The sequence below is a fragment of the Geotrypetes seraphini genome, chromosome 18 (assembly GCF_902459505.1).
Source record: "Geotrypetes seraphini chromosome 18, aGeoSer1.1, whole genome shotgun sequence".
In the NCBI taxonomy this organism is placed as follows: Eukaryota; Metazoa; Chordata; class Amphibia; order Gymnophiona; family Dermophiidae; genus Geotrypetes; species Geotrypetes seraphini.
The window spans coordinates 6215957-6234762 of record NC_047101.1 but is presented as its reverse complement, the minus strand read 5'-3'; the positions used below and the strand labels follow the sequence as shown (position 1 = coordinate 6234762).

Below are 18806 nucleotides of genomic sequence, written 5' to 3'. Positions count from 1 at the left end.
GTGTTCCAGAGGAGAAGAGGAAAAGAAATAAACCAGACCCACTGTTATCCATACTTCTGATTGCATTCTCTTGTTTCTAGTTTTTGGAATACTTAAATGGAAGGAAAACAATCCTTACCAAAATCTATAAAATTCAAACGTCACTTTATGTCCACGAAATATAACATCTTTCTCTCTCAGATCAGAAGAAAGAAGACCATCAACATCAGGACTTTGGGTAGTTTATTACCTTTGATGGGTGTAAATATTCTCTTTTGGATGTACGTTTTCAAATTTAATAAAGGGAGTTAATTAGTAAACAAAACCCAAATGTCCAGTTAAACAGTGACCTGTAGGTCAAGAGTCAGGGTGAATTAAAAGCTCATCTGAATTACAGCAGGTTATCGAATGAAGGATGAATATGGCCTGGTCTGTGAGCTTAGCCGAGAAATGGATCCTGTGAGCTATTATAGTAGACTCTCCATTAACTGGCACCCACGGGGATTGATAGATGCAGTTTCTGGTTGCTTGAGAGTGACTATTAAAAATAGGCCTAAAAAAAATATTATACCCCTTACTAAGCCATACCATAAACTGTTCCAGACAAACTAGCGGACATGTAGTAGGCAAAGCGTGGGCGTAGTCAGGTGTGGCGTGCCGAGTTTACACTTATATTTCTGCCAGAAACTGATTTTATTTTTATTTAAAAGTATTACAGTATTTCTTTGCTGGTTGCTTGAGAGTTCTGGTTTCTTTGAGCTCCGGTTAACAGAGAGTCTACTGTACTTGTATTCAAGTTTTTTTTTGTTTTTTTTTTTTCAAGTTTTTATTAGGATTTTATATACCGCCTATCAAGGTTATCTAAGCGGTTTTACAAGCATTTTCCCTATCTGTCCCGGTGGGCTCACAATCTATCTAACGTACCTGGGGCTATGGAGGATTAAGTGACTTGCCCAGGGTCACAAGGAGCAGCGCGGGGTTTGAACCCACAACCCCAGGGTGCTGAGGCTGTAGATCCAACCCCTGCGCCACACACTCCTCCTCCTATTAAAGCAGGGAAGAAAGATCAAACCTACCTGAAACTCAAAAAATCCCGTTTTCAAAGCTTCCTTAAACATCATCTTCTCATAATTCTGATCCGTCTTTATTATTCCTGCATTTATTTCACTAGGAAACAATAAGGACAGTTAGTGCTGGATCTTATAAGCGTCTTCACTTGCAGCTTATTCATCTTTCTCTCTTTTCTTTTTTTTTTACTGTTGACAGTTTTTGTCCTACTCTTTTGGGCTCCCAGCTCAATCACAGTGCACATGAGCCTTCATTCACACTTCCTCAAGAGGTTTCCCCCCCCCCCCCCTCCCCAATCTACTTTGTTCAGTCAATGCAGTAAATGATCCTTGTAATTGGCGGCCATATATCTGACCACCGGATGATGCTAATGTGCTATGGTCGGGACATGCCTTCCTGCACCAGGGGAGGGAGGGCTGCGAATGCCGTCACTGCAGTATCCCGGTGGACCCAGAAGTGGAGCGTACAAACTGAAAGAGCGTCCCATCAAGCTGGCCTTTTTTTCCTTTTATTTTATTTTTTAAAATAATCCCTCTCTCCACCCCCATCTCATTAAGCCTTGCAGCAAAAGTCCTTGGGAGTTTTAATGCACAAAGCCCTGCAAATGGCTGAGCGTACAGCTTCTTACATGAGCATAAAGAAAGCGTTTTGCCCACCTCTTACAGTAAGCCAATCGGATGAAGCACGTAGAACTTGCACGTTAAAATCAGAATAAGCCTACCAGCCAAATGCACACAAAATTCTGAGCCAAAAGCAGCTAGAGAGGTGCCAGATGTTCAAGCAAAGCGAAAACCGTGCACGTCATGGAATGTCACTCTGCAGATAAATACCAGCCTGGCACAAACGTCTTGTGCACAAAATGTCTGCAGTGCTGGAATTTATGGGTAGATATTACTTTGTTCTGCTTGGACCCTGTGTACAGAACCGTCGCCTCCTGTTCTCTCTTAAAATCAGGGCATCAGTTATGCTCGTGGCGAGAAAGAATCAAGTGGTATTAAATCCTCTGCATTAGAACAAACTAAAAACCTTCAACACCTTCTCAGACCTAGTGTTCTGTGCTCCCAAAGTCTTCTGCGTACTTCTCTGCATTCCAGGCGGCGTTACCTAATACTCGAAATGCTTCTCTGCATTAGGCAGCCATAAAACTGGTACAGACCTCCCACTGAGTGCGCACTTCACCAGTGCCAGCTTTCTGCATCGGCCCCTTGGTCAGTTCATAGTAGAGAATGACACGGTGACAAAATTCGTCACTGTTCCCGAGCCCGCGGATAACCATAAGAAATAATCCCATGTCATTTTCTAGTGTCCATTTCAACCTCAGTCCTTCTACACCAGCATTCTTCAAAGCAAAGCTTGCGGGTCAGTGGTTGTGGCCATTCATACTCTGATTCTTATGTGAGCCAAGGATAATGAAGCCATTGTGACATCACTGATGTGATTGGCTCTTAGGCACTGGTGGAATGAGGCATTATGACATCACAATATCTGCTCTGGATACCAGAAATTCATTCTCAACCTCGGTCCTTCAACACCAGCATTCTTCAACGCAAAGCTTGCGAGTCAGTGGTTGTGGCCATTCATACTCTGATTCTTCCCTCTCTCCTTAAAGAATGACATGAAGATTGTTTCCTGCAGTTATCCGCGGGGGCGGGGACAGTGATGAATTTTGACACCATGTCATTCTCTAGTTCATAGATCACAGAAAGCTCTGAAAGCAGATGCACGTCTAGCCAGTTGATACCTCCCATTCTCAAGGGCTATGAAGTTTGCTTCTAGAGCAGGAGTTCTGGCAAATCAAATCTCATACACTGCATTGCAGATATCCCGAGAAAAGTTCGAGAACTACCCTAGTACCCCCCCCCCCTCCCCCTCAGCCAGCCTAGGCGACAGGAATTAAACTCTGGTCCTCCTTCTGGCAGTGCGCAGAACTGCAGCCATGTCACCAAAACCAGCCCTCTCGTATTTCTTTTAAAAGGGACTTTCCCTGAAATGCTTTCATAAAATCCTTTTACTAACTGAACTAAACCCGATTTCCTCGAGAGTGCTGCACTGCAGTCTTGACCCAGAACAGAGTGCTCTAGTCCTTTGCTTTGCACACAAATGAGCTCAGATTCTAACAGTCTGCTGGCTTTGCAACGGCTGCAGAGAGCCATAAGAGTTTCACCTCTGGGTCACTTTCTTTCCTCGTGTGGTGAACAGGAAAGAAAGGTCGTGATGAGCAGCCGACAACCCCTCACCACAAGAGATATTATGTGTTTTGTGAAAGAACTGCTAGCTGCCGTCTCTTACTGCTTAGGGAAAATGATTCTCTGGTCTGATTTTCTTTCAGCAGAGCCATGTACCTTGGTGACCTGAAGGACAACAAACAGGAAGGTGGCAGAAAACTAAATGGTGGTAGTTATAGTGAATTTGATTCTCAAAAAGACCTATTTAGCAGCACAAAACCAAAGAACAAGGTCAGCCATGCTATAAGGAAAGCAGCCCTAATAGTGCAAGGCATTGCAGCTTCTTGGGACCCTGGGCAAGTCACTAAACTATCCTCTCTCTCAGGTACATAAAAATGCCTTCTGTATCGGAAAACTTGCAGGCAGTATATATTAGAATTTTTACATACAATGTGTTCAAGTCAACATGCTACGTCTGCTTTTAACACACTAGACATGGGTGTCAAATGTCGGTCCTCAATCCAGTCGGGTTTTCAGGATTTCCCCAATGAATATACATAACCTCAAACAAAGGGGTACAACTGCGGGTGTGTAAAACCTAGGGTTCTACTAGTATCCTATTACATTGGTGTTTCTATGCTGCATAACCTTGCAGCTCTATGCGGTTCACAAGTAAAAGAAGCTGAGACAGTCTCAGGATATACAGATTAACAAGTTATCCGGTTCTGATTTTATACAAATTTATCAAATTTAGTGGTACCTCGGAATCCGAACGCCCCAGAACTTGAACTTTAAAAAATAAAATAAATTTTGCTCCGGAATCTGAACGTACGGGAACTGCAAGCGTTGCTCAGCCCAAAGCTTCCCCTCCGACGCAGCTTCCTGTTTCCGCTTTGGGCTGAGCAACGCTTTGCAGTTGCTGATCTTGCTGCCTCTTGCCACGTGTGCCCGGTGTTGCTGTCTCTGCCAGGGGGGGCCCGATCTTGCTGAGTTTGTGGGATCAAGGAACAGATTAATCCAGTTTCTATTATTTTCAATGGGAAAAACTGTCTTGGAACTCTTTAACATTTTGGAACTCGAACGGGGTTCTGGAACGGATTAAGTTCGGATTCCAAGGGTACCACTGCAAATGTGTTTTCAGAAGCTTTCTAAAATGTTTGCAAGAGACAGCTTTGAATAATAGCCGGCTAAATTCTTCGTCTCCAATGGCTGCCTGAAAAGACAGTAGCCTATCAAAGTATCTTTTATACTGACAGTTCTTAACAGAAGGAAAGGAAAAATGTTTAGACGTTTAGACGTAGCAAATACAAAAAGCTCCACTAAATAATCAGCTGTGAGACCAAAGAACACTTTGCAGAATGTGCTTGGGAGGGCCTAAAAGGAGGCATCCAGTTTTAGAGTTCAAGTTTCAAGTTTATTTTATTATTTGATTGAACGCTTTTCAGGATACAAAGCGTTTTACAAAGAAATAAAATTGGATTTCTTAAATCACAAATACATCTTAAATAAAAATAATTACATTAAAATTAAAAAACAAACCGGGGTAACAAACCACATGAAACAATAGGAAAGGAGGAAAAAAAGAAAAAATACAATAAAAATTAAAAAAAAAAAAAAAAAAATGAATTAATCGGATTAGGTTAGAACATAAGGGGGGTGTGAAGAAAAGAATTTGAGAACAGGAAAATCTAAAGAGTTACCCTTCAGATGCTAAATACGCAACAGTAAGTCTCCCAGATGTACTGTGATGGATTTTCACCTACTAAAAACTCATGCTCTTGCTGGAAATCTAATATCACTGCCAGAAAAAAAAGTACTGTAACTCACACCCTACTCCTTTTCAATGCAAGTTTGCCATATGGTACTCAAAGTGCTTTTTAACAACTAAGCGACGGTTATTTATGACATGTATACCTTGCAAAGACCCGATCGTTGAAAGTGTTAGCCGGTCCGCTTCTCAGACTATCCCAGTTCGCAACCATCTCTTTCACCCACTCCACCCACGTATACAAGCGCAGAATACCGGCATCGGCCATGGCTTCCACGAAGTTCGCATCCTCCACAGTATCACCTGCATCGGCTAGGGCCAGACGCATACCTGGGGGCGGGGGGGGGGGGGGCAAAAGAAGAGACTGAACATTATCATGTGCTGTACTAGAGAAGATGCAGTGCAAACTGATGCAAGAGCTTTCCACACCCACCATCGGCAGAAAACTTTTCAGTAGCTTCACGCAGCGTCAGGAAGTTTCCTGTGGACTTGGACATCTGAAAGGGAGACAAGACGAGAATTTTAGGGGAATACATTTAACCATACTTTAGCTATTCCAGGACACACCCAACACAACATCAAAAGGTGTGTCAGAATTCTAATGATAACAAAGAAGTACTTCAGAATATGGAAATGGGTCTCAGTTGTCAAGGCTTTCATTTACTCTATGTTAAAACAACAGAAACAAAGCCACCTTATTGACGAGATTCAGCAGAATTGCCTTAACTGCAACTACATAATCCAAGAAATACAAGCTAACCAGAAGTTTGGCTTCATTTCACAGAATGCAAATTTCTGGCACTATTGTGGAATTTAAGAGCAGTATTGGCATGTTAGAATCTGTCTTTATTGTTATTATTAGAAATTTCCTTATTTATTGTTATTATTAGGAATTTCCTTATTATCTTGTCAGATCAGTCCAGATGCATGAGTTTATGCCTCCCTGCCAGCAGATGGAGACAGAGAACAAATTGGTCTAGCAGGAATTAAGGAACAAAAATTAGGACTCAAACTCTCCTTTTCCATAAGAAACCACCACATACCTTCTCTGAATTCAGCAGGAGATGCCCATTGGCCCTCACAGACACAGGCCATTTGTTACTGTATTTGAACAGAAAAACACCCATTTTTAGATTATAAGCAAGAAAATGTTAACTTAATCACTGTAAGGCAAAAAAAAAAAAAAAGTTTGATAGCTAATAACAGTTTCCTTAGCCGCATGCTTCAGTAACATCAATAAGCACCAGCTTTGTCCTCTTACAAATTAGGAACTGGGGATCAAAATGCTATTATGGAAAAATTGAACGAGTTATCAGAAATGCAGCTCCTGGAAGGTGATTTTTCCATCTGCTGGCTAACAGGCCACATTCCCCTTCCAAGTTTTAATTAATTTTTTTTTTAATGTCTTTTTTCTGCCAGCAGCTGGCTTACCAGGCAAAACTCTGTCTTGGCAGCCACTGAATTAGAATATCCAAGAGGCCCCCTTGAGCCATGCTTTAACCCTGCCTTACAAGTGCCAAGAAGAGGGTGCAAACATTTTATAAATAAATGCACACAAAAGTCAACATTATTTTCTATTCTGAAAAGGAGGTTTGAAAGTATACGCCTTTAAGAAATAAGGGCTCCTTTATTAAGGCGCTCTAACCAATTTAGCGCTAAACGCGCTAAATGCTAAGGCATCCGTTATATTCCATGGGCGCTTTAGCACGCGCTAATCTATATAGCACATGCTGAATTGGTTAGCGAGCTTAATAAAAGGTGACGGGTCAAAAGCGCGCGAGGACAAAGGCACGCCGACAACCGAGCACGGACAACTGAGCGCAGGGCTTAATCGTGCCAAAGAAAACCCGTATTTTAAAGGGCTCTGATGGGGGTGTGGGGGGGGAACCCCCCCCCACTCTAAATAGGGATCGCGCTGCCTCACGCTGCCATGCTGGGGGGGGGGTGTAACCCTTATTCACTCAAAAACAAGCCCCACAACAGACAAACGATACACACACCCAGCAACACTACAAGGCTTTACTTACAACCCACAACATTCACACTCCCCAAAGAGAAAGGGAAAAAGGAAAAAGAAAAGAAGTGGAGAAAAAAACAAACCCCCACATTATACTGAAAACTTAACTTTTTCCCTAAAAACAGGGAAAAAGTTAAGCTTCCAGTATAATGAGGGGGGTTACAACCCCCCAAACCCCCCCCCCCCCAACGTGATCTCTATTAAGTAAAGTGGGGGGGTTCCCCACCAACATCCTCCGTCGGAGCCCTTTAAAGTAAGAACATAAGAACATAAGAACATAAGAAGCGCCATCTCCGGATCAGACCTTCGGTCCATCAAGTCCGGCGATCCGCACACGCGGAGGCCCTGCTAGGTATTCACCTGGCTTATTTTATAGCCAACCATATCTTTATATGCCTATCTCAAGGAGATATGCATCTAGTTTGCTTTTGAAACCTAGGACTGTCGATTCCGCAATAATCTCCCCTGGGAGAGTATTCCAGATGTCAACCACTCTCTGTGTGAAGCAGAACTTCCTGACATTAGTCCTGAACTTGCCCCCCCTTAGCTTCATTTCATGTCCTCTTGTCCGTGTCAAATTGGACATTGTAAATAATCTTCTCTGCTCTATTTTGTCAATTCCTTTCAGTATTTTGAAGGTCTCGATCATATCCCCACGCAGTCTCCTTTTCTCAAGGGAGAACAATCCCAGTGTTTTAAGTCGATCCTCATATTCCAGTTTCTCCATACCCTTCACTAGTTTAGTTGCTCGTCTCTGCACCCTCTCCAGCAGTTTTATATCCTTCTTTAGGTACGGGTTTTCTTCGGCGCGATGAAGTCCTGCGCTCAGTTGTCCAGCGCGCCTTTGTCCTCGCGCACTTTAGACTATGAACCTAATAAAAGGACCCCTAAGTGAACTAAACTAATACATTTACAAAATAATAAAATGCACCACACAGAGACCCACACATTTGTACCATTGAAGGCATCAATATGGAGTGTGCAAGACAGTTTACAAGCCTGCAATAGAGAGGGTGCAGAGAGCAGCCCCTGCCAAGAGCCCCATTTTGTCTAGAACCTGACTCAGCACCAGCTACGTATCCGAAATCAGAGAAAGCCCTGAAGCCTATTTCTGGCATCCTTTAAATTGTCGTCAAAAGAAAGCAGAAGAGGCTTCCAGGAAAGATTTATGGTCTTTAATGTAATCTCTGCCACTGTCTAACCTCACATAACATGCCTCAAATTTAACTTGAGCAGAAGAAAAAGATAAAAACAACTTTGCCTTTATTGTGCTAAAATACCATGTACAGAGTCACCCGTAAATGTGTTTATTGATCCTCTTTTAAAACGACAGGTGGCACAAGAATGTGAATTCCTGCTAGAGTTACAATTAAAACCAAGTTCAAGCTTCCAGTATCAACCAGTCATAACTTTTTTTTTTTCCTTCCTGAAGTCCCAAAGGATTAAGCAGAGCAGCACTGACCTGTCTTCAGGCCACATGGCCACGTGATTATACAGGAAGTAGGACAAATGGTTTGGAACCAGATCCTTGCCAGACGCACGAAGATCCACAGGATACCAGAACTCGAACTCCTGCTTCAGCTTGTCCAGGCTTTCCTTGGGGATATTAGTCTTTGGGAATGGAGCCTTCTTAAAAAAGATGTAATCCCAGACTTCTTTAATCATTTGCTCTGGCCTGAATAGAAACAACGAATGAGTTTTAACAATGTGAATTTCGCTTTAGTGCAACAGGCAGAAGTCAGAGGTTGTCAACGTTTGGGGCCATCACTTCAAATGATCCTGTGCAATCAAGTTTTATTAAAATTTTATACAAAATCACCTGTAAGAAATTGCTAGGCAAAATACAGAAATAAAAAATTATACAATTTTTAAAACCACATATACATAATTTCAATCTGAACTAGCCAAACATACTATAACATGGAGGGAAGATGGGAACTACAGAGAGTTAAGAATTTTAGCAGTTCTCTGGTGTTCAAATTTCCCCAATTATGGAATGAACTTCCCCTAATTTTGAGATGTCCCAGCTCCTTCCAACTCTTCTGTAAACTTCTAAAAACTTTTTTATTCACTAAACATTTTGAAAACCAACTCTTGCATTTCAGTTTACTGTATTTTTTAAAATGTATTGTTAACCGCATTGAGCTTCTTTTGGCTGAAGATCCAGTATATAAGGTTAAATTTTAGTTTAGAGGCAGTCAAGGTAAAAGTATCTAGGTAGGTGACCTTGAAATTGGTTATGGATGTTCCTTTTCAAATTAGCCGGTTCAGCTACTTAGTCCATCTCTCTCTCTTCCTGTTGCACAGATATTGATTGCATAACTTTGTGGGAATTTATACAGATAACTTGGCCGATATCAGATCAGTTCTTTGAGACCAGCCCCCATCATTCCCAGCTTGGTGTTCTTTGCATGCATATGCTCAGACATTTCAGCGCTTTGCATTAATAACTTGAACAGCCCAGGAAGCTAAGATTTGCTGAAGTTTGCATACACTTGAAGGGTATTAACGTAGAACAAAATCTTTTCCGGAGAAAGGAAAATGGTAAAACCAGAGGACATAATTTGAGGTTGAGGGGTGGTAGATTCAGGGGCAATGTTAGGAAATTCTACTTTACGGAGAGGGTGGTGGATGCCTGGAATGCGCTCCCGAGAGAGGTGGTGGAGAGGAAAACGGTGACTGAGTTCAGAGAAGCGTGGGATGAACACAGAAGATTTAGAATCAGAAAATAATATTAAAGATTGAACTAGGCCAGTTACTGGGCAGACTTGTACGGTCTGCGTCTGTGTATGGCCGTTTGGAGGAGGATGGGCAGGGGAGGGCTTCAATGGCTGGGAGGGTGTAGATGGGCTGGAGTAAGTCTGAACAGAGATTTCGGCAGTTGGAACCCAAGCACAGTACCGGGTAAAGCTTTGGATTCTTGCCCAGAAATAGCTAAGAAGGAAAAAATTTAAATTGAATCAGGTTGGGCAGACTGGATGGACCATTCGGGTTTTTATCTGCCGTCATCTACTATGTTACTATGTTTTGGTTTTTTTTATGCCTAATAAAAAAATCACAAAAACATGGAATAACCAAACAGCAGCTAATCGACGACATCCAGAATCTGAAAGAGTAAAAGGAATGAAGAAACCACCTCCCCCCCAAAAAAAACCCCATTGCTACATGTAGAGGTCAAGGCCCCGATTCTATAAAAGCTGCCTAAAAAAGTTAGACGCCCATTATAGAATCACACTTAGCATTGCCTAAATGCGCTTAGGCAGCGCTCAACATCCTAACATTTAGGTGTCCCCAATTTATGCCAGGGTTTTATTCGTCCAAAGTTAGGCACCGATATCAGAGCCTTACAGAGACCAAGTTTCCAAGTTTATTAGTTTTTAATATACCGACCATCAACAAATATCTGGCCGGTTAACAATAAAATTTAAAAGGGTAAGAAAAATAAAAGGATATAATAATTGGCATTTAAAAATAAATAGAGTGAACATAGATAACATCGACTAGACAAACTTGAAAGTGAGGGTGAAAGGGAAGGGAGGGGAAAAGTTACATATTTGAGAAGAAAAGGAGAAAGTGGGGTTAGGATAAAACGTATAGGGTAGGGTCGCTTTGTTAAAGCGGTTGGTTGCTTAAAGAGGAAAGGAAGTAAAAAGGAAAAAAAGAAAAAAGAAGGTAGGTCTAAATACAACCGAATGCGTCACGAAATAAAAAAAGTCTTTAAGCTTATCTTGAATTTGATTAGTTGTTGTTCATCGCGGAGTTGCTGTGGCAGAGAATTCCATAACGTAGGGGCAGTTACGGCAAAATTTATTTTCCGGGTGTAATAAAACTCTTTTATGGAGGGAATAAAGAGAAGCTTTTGGTCAGTTGACCTTAGAGTGCGTGGGGAACATTGGGGGATGAGAAGCTTATCAAGAAATGAGGGTTGGTGAGAGAGTTTTATTTTGAAGGAGAGTAAGATGATTTTATAGGTGATACGGTGAGTGATGGGGAGCCAATGGGCCTCTTTTAGAAGAGGAGCGACATGCTCAAATTTGCCTATGATCCGCCCCCTAACCACGCCCAGTTTTCATGTAGGCGCTTTGGGCTAGGTGCCTATTTTTTTTATAGAACTGAGTTTTTCCAGTTAGGCGCCTAACTTTTAATTAAGTCCAAATAAAGCCAATTCCGAGATGTTGAGTGCCAATATCAGCACCGACTAAGCCTCGATTAAATTAGACACGGATATTGGCGCCTAACTTTAGGCGGACTTTATAGAACCAGGGCCTAAGTGTGTTTGAAGAGCTTCTTACCTTGCCCCTCTGAATGACGAAGGTTGAAAACAAAATTAAACACCATTGGCTTCCTTAGACCCAGGAACTGTAAATAAATTCCAACTTAACTCCACTATAGCGGAAATGCGCTTCTCTGCACTAATGACTTCCACAAGTTTATTGAAAATTTAACGGACCCGAAAAGTGCATCTGAATCACCTGATCCCAACCGCAGAGACCCCTCCTCCACTGAGGTCATTTCCCTGTAGCAGGTGGGCAACGGTGTAATAGGCCATGTAGATTGTAGAATCAGAAAGAGATTCAATGAGCCACTGTTCATCCCAGGGCAGGCGAGTCCCTGTGTGGAAAACAAGAACGGACATGATCACGCCGACAAATTGTTAGAATTTGCCTTTCAGTACTTTCTCGTGGGGATGGGATGGGGGAATTGAGTTCATCATTAAGGTGGTCTCTTAGGCTTCCGCAGCTGGCTTCATGATTGTTGCAGTTTCAGGTCTCGCCATGTCTGGGTATTTTATTTATTTATTTTTTACATTCATCATATTTCCCTGTCTGTCCCGGTGGGCTCAAACTCTATCTAACGTACCTGGGGCAATGGGGGGATTAAGTGACTTGCCCAGGGTCACAAGGAGCAGCGAGGGATTTGAACCCACAGCCTCAGGGTGCTGAGGCTGTACCTCTAGCCTCTGTGTCACACACTCTGGTTAGACAGAACCGACATTTCAGCCCTCGTGCCATGGCTTTCTTCAGGCTTTGCTGCGAGGGTGCCAGAATTTAAAGTTGTGACCAACGGACTTTCCCGCCAAAATTCAAATTTGTGATCAACAGACTTTCCTGCCTCAATCACCTCAAGCCCCAGCCAATCAGGCTTGAGGACCCATTATATAGAAAGACAAATTGCAGACCTCACAGCACACCCTGAAGAAAGCAACAGCATGATGGATAAAACACTGGCTCTACCTACCCAGATATCGCGAGACCTGGAAAACTGCAAGAATTATCATTAAGGTCATTACTGAACAAATTATATAGATATAGTCGGAGAGCGAGAGATATAAAACATATGTTTGAAATTTAACCCACCTAGACCATAAGTCCTGGAGCAAGCATGTTCCTGTAACCATTCCAAGCTAGCCTCAAAGTTCCTTCTCGTCTCCTCACAGAATCTGTGGAGAACACAGAACGTTATAGACCTCTCTCTGGAATCACAAAGATACCGGGCCTCTTTTCCCTCAGATTCACTTACGTTTCTAGACTCTTCAAACTTTCCCGAGCTTGATTTTTCCACGATTCCTCTCCATAGTCTAGGTACCTATCAAGAGCAAAGCGCCATTTAGTTAAGTCAATGTCACGCACCAGTCATGAGATGAACGTCCTATGAGCAGCTAATCTCCTCCTGAGCCACTCACCACTGGTCACAAAGTGCCACCACACATTCATCTGCAGATCTAGATATCACCTGTTTCTCAGGCTCCATATAGATCATTGCTTCACCCTGAGAAGAAAGGGGCATAGGGATCTCAAATCAAGGTTATATTTTATTTTGCAGTTAACATAGCACTTAGTTTTAAAAACAAGTTATTTGTGGACTTATATGCCGCTAAATCCTCCAAAGTGGAGTTCGAAGCGGGTTACAAACGGTGATCAGTGTAATATGATCATTACAGTATCAGTTATTGCAGTAATAATCTATGTAACAGCGAGCAATGAACCTCACGGGTACCCCAAATCCTTCGCTGTTCTTTCAGTCCTATAAGGAAAATGTGGGTATCTGGGAAGAACGCAATTCATACAAGGTGCCTGTAAAGAACAGTTTGCCAGCAACAAGTCTCAGGACATGGCGAGGGAAGAATGTTTAAGGAGGAAGAGCCAGAGGCCACCAATGGGCCCTGAACTTTTCGTGAAGAAAACCGGTCTATATTATAACTAATGAAACGCCTACTCTTTGCTGATCTCATATTTTCTGTTCCCGAGAAGAAGAGAGAGTCAGTCAAAGCCAAAGATGCTAAGCGAAGCAACACGGAAGTCACGATGGGATGGGATTCTTCAAACACAATATAGCCAGATATTTTAATGAGGTGGGGGTTGGGAGTTGGCAGGGAGAAAAATCAGCCAGTGTGGCCCAACCATTCTTCTATGTACAATTCTGGCACATCACTATCCCATGCAGAAAGACAGATTAGAAGGCAGAAGAAGCAGGTCCAGGATTGATACATACACCGTCAACCATCTTCTTCTGAATGGGCTTCTTCACATCTTGCACCTTCTGACCTCTGTACCCATCAACCAACATAATCTGTGGAAAACAGTTCAATATCAACCTTACATGACAAATTCAAGTCCTCTTTTCTCTGCCCGAAGTTTTAGCGCAGGTAAAGAATGCCCTGCAATTGGTCTGGTCTGTGGTTCAGGTGCAGTGCTATACAGAGAGATTAGTTCTAGAGGATGACACAGGGAAAAAATTTGTCCCAATCCTCACGAGCTCGGTCCCTGTCCCCGCAAGCCTGGTTCCCATCCCCGTAAACCATCTAATTCCATCCGCACGAGCTTTGAATAGTTATGATTTTATATTGAACTTATTTTATTAAAGTACATAGAAGAGAAACATTTTATAAACACAAATAATACAGAGCAAGGATCAACAAAACCCCTGTCTCCCCTCCCCAAATATCCCCTCCACTATCGAGAAAACTGAATAAGCCAAATTACCACAGAATGCTACATAGAAAAATCATGCTAACAGAATACCACAATCACGCGTGACAGGAATAGTGTTAGGGGAGTGCAACTAGGGCAACTGCCCCCTGGTGGAAACTAAAAAAAAAAAGCCACATATACAAGCATAAAAACCAAACAAATCAGGAAAGCTTTTAAGGCTCTGTACTCACGCCTTCATAAAATCCTTTCAGATACACTTGCTCTTTGGCTTCCATGAGCTTTTCTTTGTCATTCTGACTCTGGATCTTGAGCTCATCACAGACCTGTGGAGCCGACAGGTTTCCGTAGCCTGGAATTTCAATGATGGGCACCTTGAAAGGAGGCAGCTTGGTCAAAAGTTCTGTTAAAACACAAAGAGGCCTGACAGAAGACAGATCCGACAGCTAGGAGGTCTCAGGAATAAATGTTTAACCAACTTTATCTCAAACCAAACTCAATCAAAACATCTCTGTTCTCGTCACCCATCCTATCCTGCCTTTAGCATCTTTCCATCTCAAATCCAACATGTGTCTCTTCAAGTAATTGTTTTTCCAGTTCCCTCCAGCTCATCCTTCTCTCTCTCTACCATTGCCTGGGCCTCTTTCACCTCTCCCCTCCCTTTCATCACTCCCACCTGCCCACTACTGCTATTTTGGTCTATTATGTAAGTTTTTCTGATTTTCCAAACCTGGCCAAAGATGTTTCAGTGATGTCACCAAACACCAAATAACTACATTACATGCCACACCATCTACTCACGGGCTCAAAAGGTAGCACCATCTCATCTTTTATTCCATACTTCATTCTTAATGCCTAAAAAAAAAAAATCATAAAATATTTCACTTTAGAAAAATTCATTCTCAGAACCAATAATGATAAAAATTACTTGCTGCACTTTCATTCACACTATCTTAGATCTAGGCCACAAAAGAACTCATTGTTGACACTTTTTTCCAATGTGTTTTAATATTTCAGAGCCCACCTGTTTCTTTTTCAAATCTCGCAGAGCTGCAATATCATCTGGTGCATCGGAGGGAACACTAGTGACCACCCCAGTACCTAAAGAAACATAAGGGTTAGTGTAGGTTCGTACAAACAGCAAACGGGAAAAAGAGAAACCACCGCTACCAAAAAGTCCCAAGAAACCGACACAAAGCAAGGTGGACGAATCGACTCCACTCAAAAAAAAAAATAATTTGTCTTTCTGCGTAAAACTTTTATTCAATGTCCAAAGTTCAAAAACCCATCTGGAGGCTAAGGAATGAGATAGATGGCAGGAGACTTTTACAGGTTGCGTTTTGCTGGAGTTGCTGAGGTCACGGGCTTCTATAGACTGCTTTCAGTTCAGATGCTCAAAATGCTGATGTGTGGCATGCGAGTCTGTAGATTCCCTGTTCTTCTCAAGGACATAAAACATAAGAACATAAGAAGTTGCCCCCGCTGAGTCAGACCAGAGGTCCATCTTGCTCAGCGGTCCGCTCCTGCGGCGGCCCATCAGGCCTAGTGCCTGAACAGTGGTCCCTGATTAATTTTGTAACTTACCTTTAATCCCATCCCTATAATCTACCTCTACTCTTATCTGTACCCCTCAATCCCTTTGTCTTCCAAGTACCTATCCAAAGCTTCTTTGAACCCCTGTAGCGTGCTCCTGTTTATCACATCCTCTGGTAGCGCGTTCCATGTATCCACCACCCTCTGTGTGAAAAAGAACTTCCTGGCGTTCCAGTGCTAGAAGGAAATGCGCAAGTCAGCAGGACACTCCGTATATAATAATCATTTTATTTTTATATACCGCCTAACTAAAAAATGGTTCTAGGCGGTTTACAATAAGAACCGACCATACAGTAAAAATACAATTTAAAAGAAGATACATTGCAAGATGGAAGCATAGAATTATTAAATGAAACAACCAGTTAGGATACAAATTTTTCAAACAGTTGGGTCTTCAATAGTTTTCTAAAATCAAGATTAAGAGGATCCTAACATAATTTTACCAAACCAATCATTCAGTTTGGCAGCTTGAAAAAGAGAGAGTTCTCTCCAGAAACCTTTTGTAACAACATAATTTAGCGGAAGCAAATGTGGACACACTCTGCGTGTGACCTTATTTGGGTGGTTCAAAGAAAAATGGGAAACAAGGCATCCAGGTGACAAACCAAAAATCGATTTGTAACCAACGCAGGCAACCTTCAACAAAACTGATAAGAAGTGCCTAGCCAAGCAAAGCCCACAGGTGGGGGGCCTAGCTGATGCACTGAAGGAAAGAAGATTCGAGAAGAAAGTTCAAGAAGACATTCCTGTCCTGGGCCCCCCAGGGAAGAATGGAGGCGTGGACTGGGCGGTGGGCTAGATAAGACAGCAGATTTGCTCCAATAGGGTGGAACATAAATCGCAGCCAGGGGAGGGTCTTGCAAGACAAAGAAACTTTCTGTATAAAACGCCCAGGCATTGGCAGAGTTTCTTTTAGAGAAGCTGCGCCATACTTACAGAAATATGCCGGCACTCTGTTTACATGATTTTTTATTTTTTTTGGGGGGGGGTGTTTATTTTTTACTTCTCTCCATTGTATATGTCCAGACTGATTTATTTCTGATAGGCCAAATGCTGCTACAATACTTTTATTTACTAGAATAAAAAAAATTATCTACTTTGGAATATACAATATAAGTCTGTGTTTTTCCTTCACCAGTGATATAAAATAAGCAGCCTTTTATTTCAGAAATAACCCACTCAAACCAAGCTCATTTCAGTGGAGCTGTTGGACTTTGGAGTGAAGAAGTGGCCCAGTGGTTAGAGCAGCTTTCTTCTCACATCAATCTATCCAAAGAAACAATAAGCAGCGTTTACACCTCCTTTTGTTCTTTCCATCCTATTTTCAATTGTATTTCCTCCCCATCTACCTAGCGTTTCTTATTAGTCTAGTCTGTACAATATTAAGTACGCCATTTAGTTAAAAATGTTTTATCTTCTTTTTATGATATTTGTATAGTTTTTGGTGTTTATATGTTTTTTCCCTTTATAGTTTACTTGTAAACTCACTTAGAAATTTGATAAGCGACAGAATCAAATTTTAATAAAAACTTGAGTTCAATTCCCACTGCAGCTCCTTCTGACTCTCTGGGCAAGTCGTTTTAACACTTAATTGTCCCAGGTATAAAATAAGTATCTGTCTAAAATTTGTAAACCGCTTTGATCGTGTAACCCTTTACATTGAATAAAAGTTTCCTGCAGAAAGACCGTTCGTCTTGTCCATCCCATTTTGCGTTGTTTTTTTCATACAGACAGGACATGAGCTTAGAAACATGTCCAAAGCAGCAGAGGCACTAGTTACTACTTTCACTAATCATTTCTATAGTTACCTTTATCTTCTTTAATTGTGAGCATGGGGAGAGCATAGATTACTTTATAAGATGTTAGAGGGGCAGAGAGGGCAGCACCCAGAATGTCCTGTATAGGAAATAGATCACAACACATTGCTTTAAGTAATACTGGCTAACATACAAAAATCACACCCCCAAGGCTTAGTTTGTGAAGAAATGGCCTGGGGCGCAGTCCCGCTATTTATTTCCGACTCCAGAGAAGCAAGGGCATTCTGCTCTAGTCCCTCCCTTCCAAGCAGTTTGCAGGGAAGAGGAGGGTAGGTTACGAGCCTGGAGCAAAGCAGAGAACATCTGATCTTTGTCTGCAGATGAAAATGTAATCCCTAATCAATTCCCTTTTCTCCTGTTGCCCCTGCTCCTGGCCCACCCAAGCCTCTCCTGGCTCCACTTCCTTTTTATCTGTAAATCAAGCCCGGATTTTGCCTATGGTACTCAAGACTGCCTGGGTACGTCATCTTGCTAATTATCTCTTTATTCACAAAGGAACTTTCCCTTTATTTATTTTTTTACACATTTTATCATGCTGTCTTCATTTGGAAGTTGGTCTAGGAAACCCCTTAGCACCGTCGCTCTACAATCCAAAAAAAAAATCTACAGTATAAAAGGTTCTGAGAAGCAAAACATGGCCCAGATGGACAGAACTTTCAGCATCCAGAGGAAGAATACAATTTCAAAAGGAAAACAGCAATTACCACAACTTTGCCTAGGGCACGCCTCCCTATTATGATATCCCAGAGCTTTCAGAAATAAGATGGCCATTACTTGAGCCACTGACCTCTCCCATCAGCTCTTTGACCACAGGCACCACACCGTTGTCCTTCGTGAAGCCTTGATAAGACATGTTCCTGGCTGATCTCTGGCTGCAGATGAAAATGTCATTGTTGGCGGTCTCAAAAGCAATATAGAGCATGTCGGGACGCACCCAGCAATTTGTCTGTCCAAACATGGTCTCTGGCCTCAGGGTCGCTGCCACCAGGAAAATATTTTTTCCTTTAAGGCCACTAGGGATGAAGAATGAAAGAAAAAAATATTAAGACAGTATGGAAAAAGGTAGTTTATTTAATTATTACATTTTCTATACCATTCTCTCCAGGGAGCTCAGAACAGTTCACATAAATTTATTCAGGTACTAAAGCATTTTTCCTTGTCTGTCCTGGCAGGCTCACAATCTATCTAATGTACCTGGGAGCAATGGGGGGATTAAGTGACTTGCTCAGGGTCACAAGCAGTGTGGATTTAAACCTCAGGCCCTAGCTTTAACCACTGAGAGGGTCAAAGACAAAAAAATTACCATTCATGTCCCCCTCTTCTCCCCCTAATGAAGGGGAGACAAGGTTGAGAATGGGGAAGGAGAGTTTTAAACAACCTGGCCATTAGCAGTGGGAAAACTGGAAATATTCTGGCAATGAGCCGAATGATGGAGACTCACATACATGCGCAAATCTGGACTCAACTGGA

At 42.1% G+C, this 18806-nt stretch overlaps 1 protein-coding gene across 1 annotated transcript in view; it reads right to left on the bottom strand.

The window, feature by feature from the left end:
- LARS1 (leucyl-tRNA synthetase 1) overlaps positions 1-18806 on the bottom strand; it is a 47450-nt gene that overhangs the window by 13664 nt on the left and 14980 nt on the right. The window contains exons 10-24 of the mRNA XM_033927507.1: positions 18124-18349; positions 17328-17415; positions 14951-15027; positions 14728-14781; positions 14160-14300; positions 13490-13567; positions 12681-12766; positions 12518-12583; positions 12355-12437; positions 11470-11608; positions 8460-8672; positions 6024-6081; positions 5414-5477; positions 5127-5310; positions 1056-1146 (exon numbers count right to left, since the gene is read on the bottom strand). Of these exons, the coding sequence (XP_033783398.1) occupies positions 1056-1146; positions 5127-5310; positions 5414-5477; positions 6024-6081; positions 8460-8672; positions 11470-11608; positions 12355-12437; positions 12518-12583; positions 12681-12766; positions 13490-13567; positions 14160-14300; positions 14728-14781; positions 14951-15027; positions 17328-17415; positions 18124-18349 (1648 nt within the window). The remainder of the gene's footprint in view (positions 1-1055; positions 1147-5126; positions 5311-5413; positions 5478-6023; positions 6082-8459; positions 8673-11469; positions 11609-12354; positions 12438-12517; positions 12584-12680; positions 12767-13489; positions 13568-14159; positions 14301-14727; positions 14782-14950; positions 15028-17327; positions 17416-18123; positions 18350-18806) is intronic.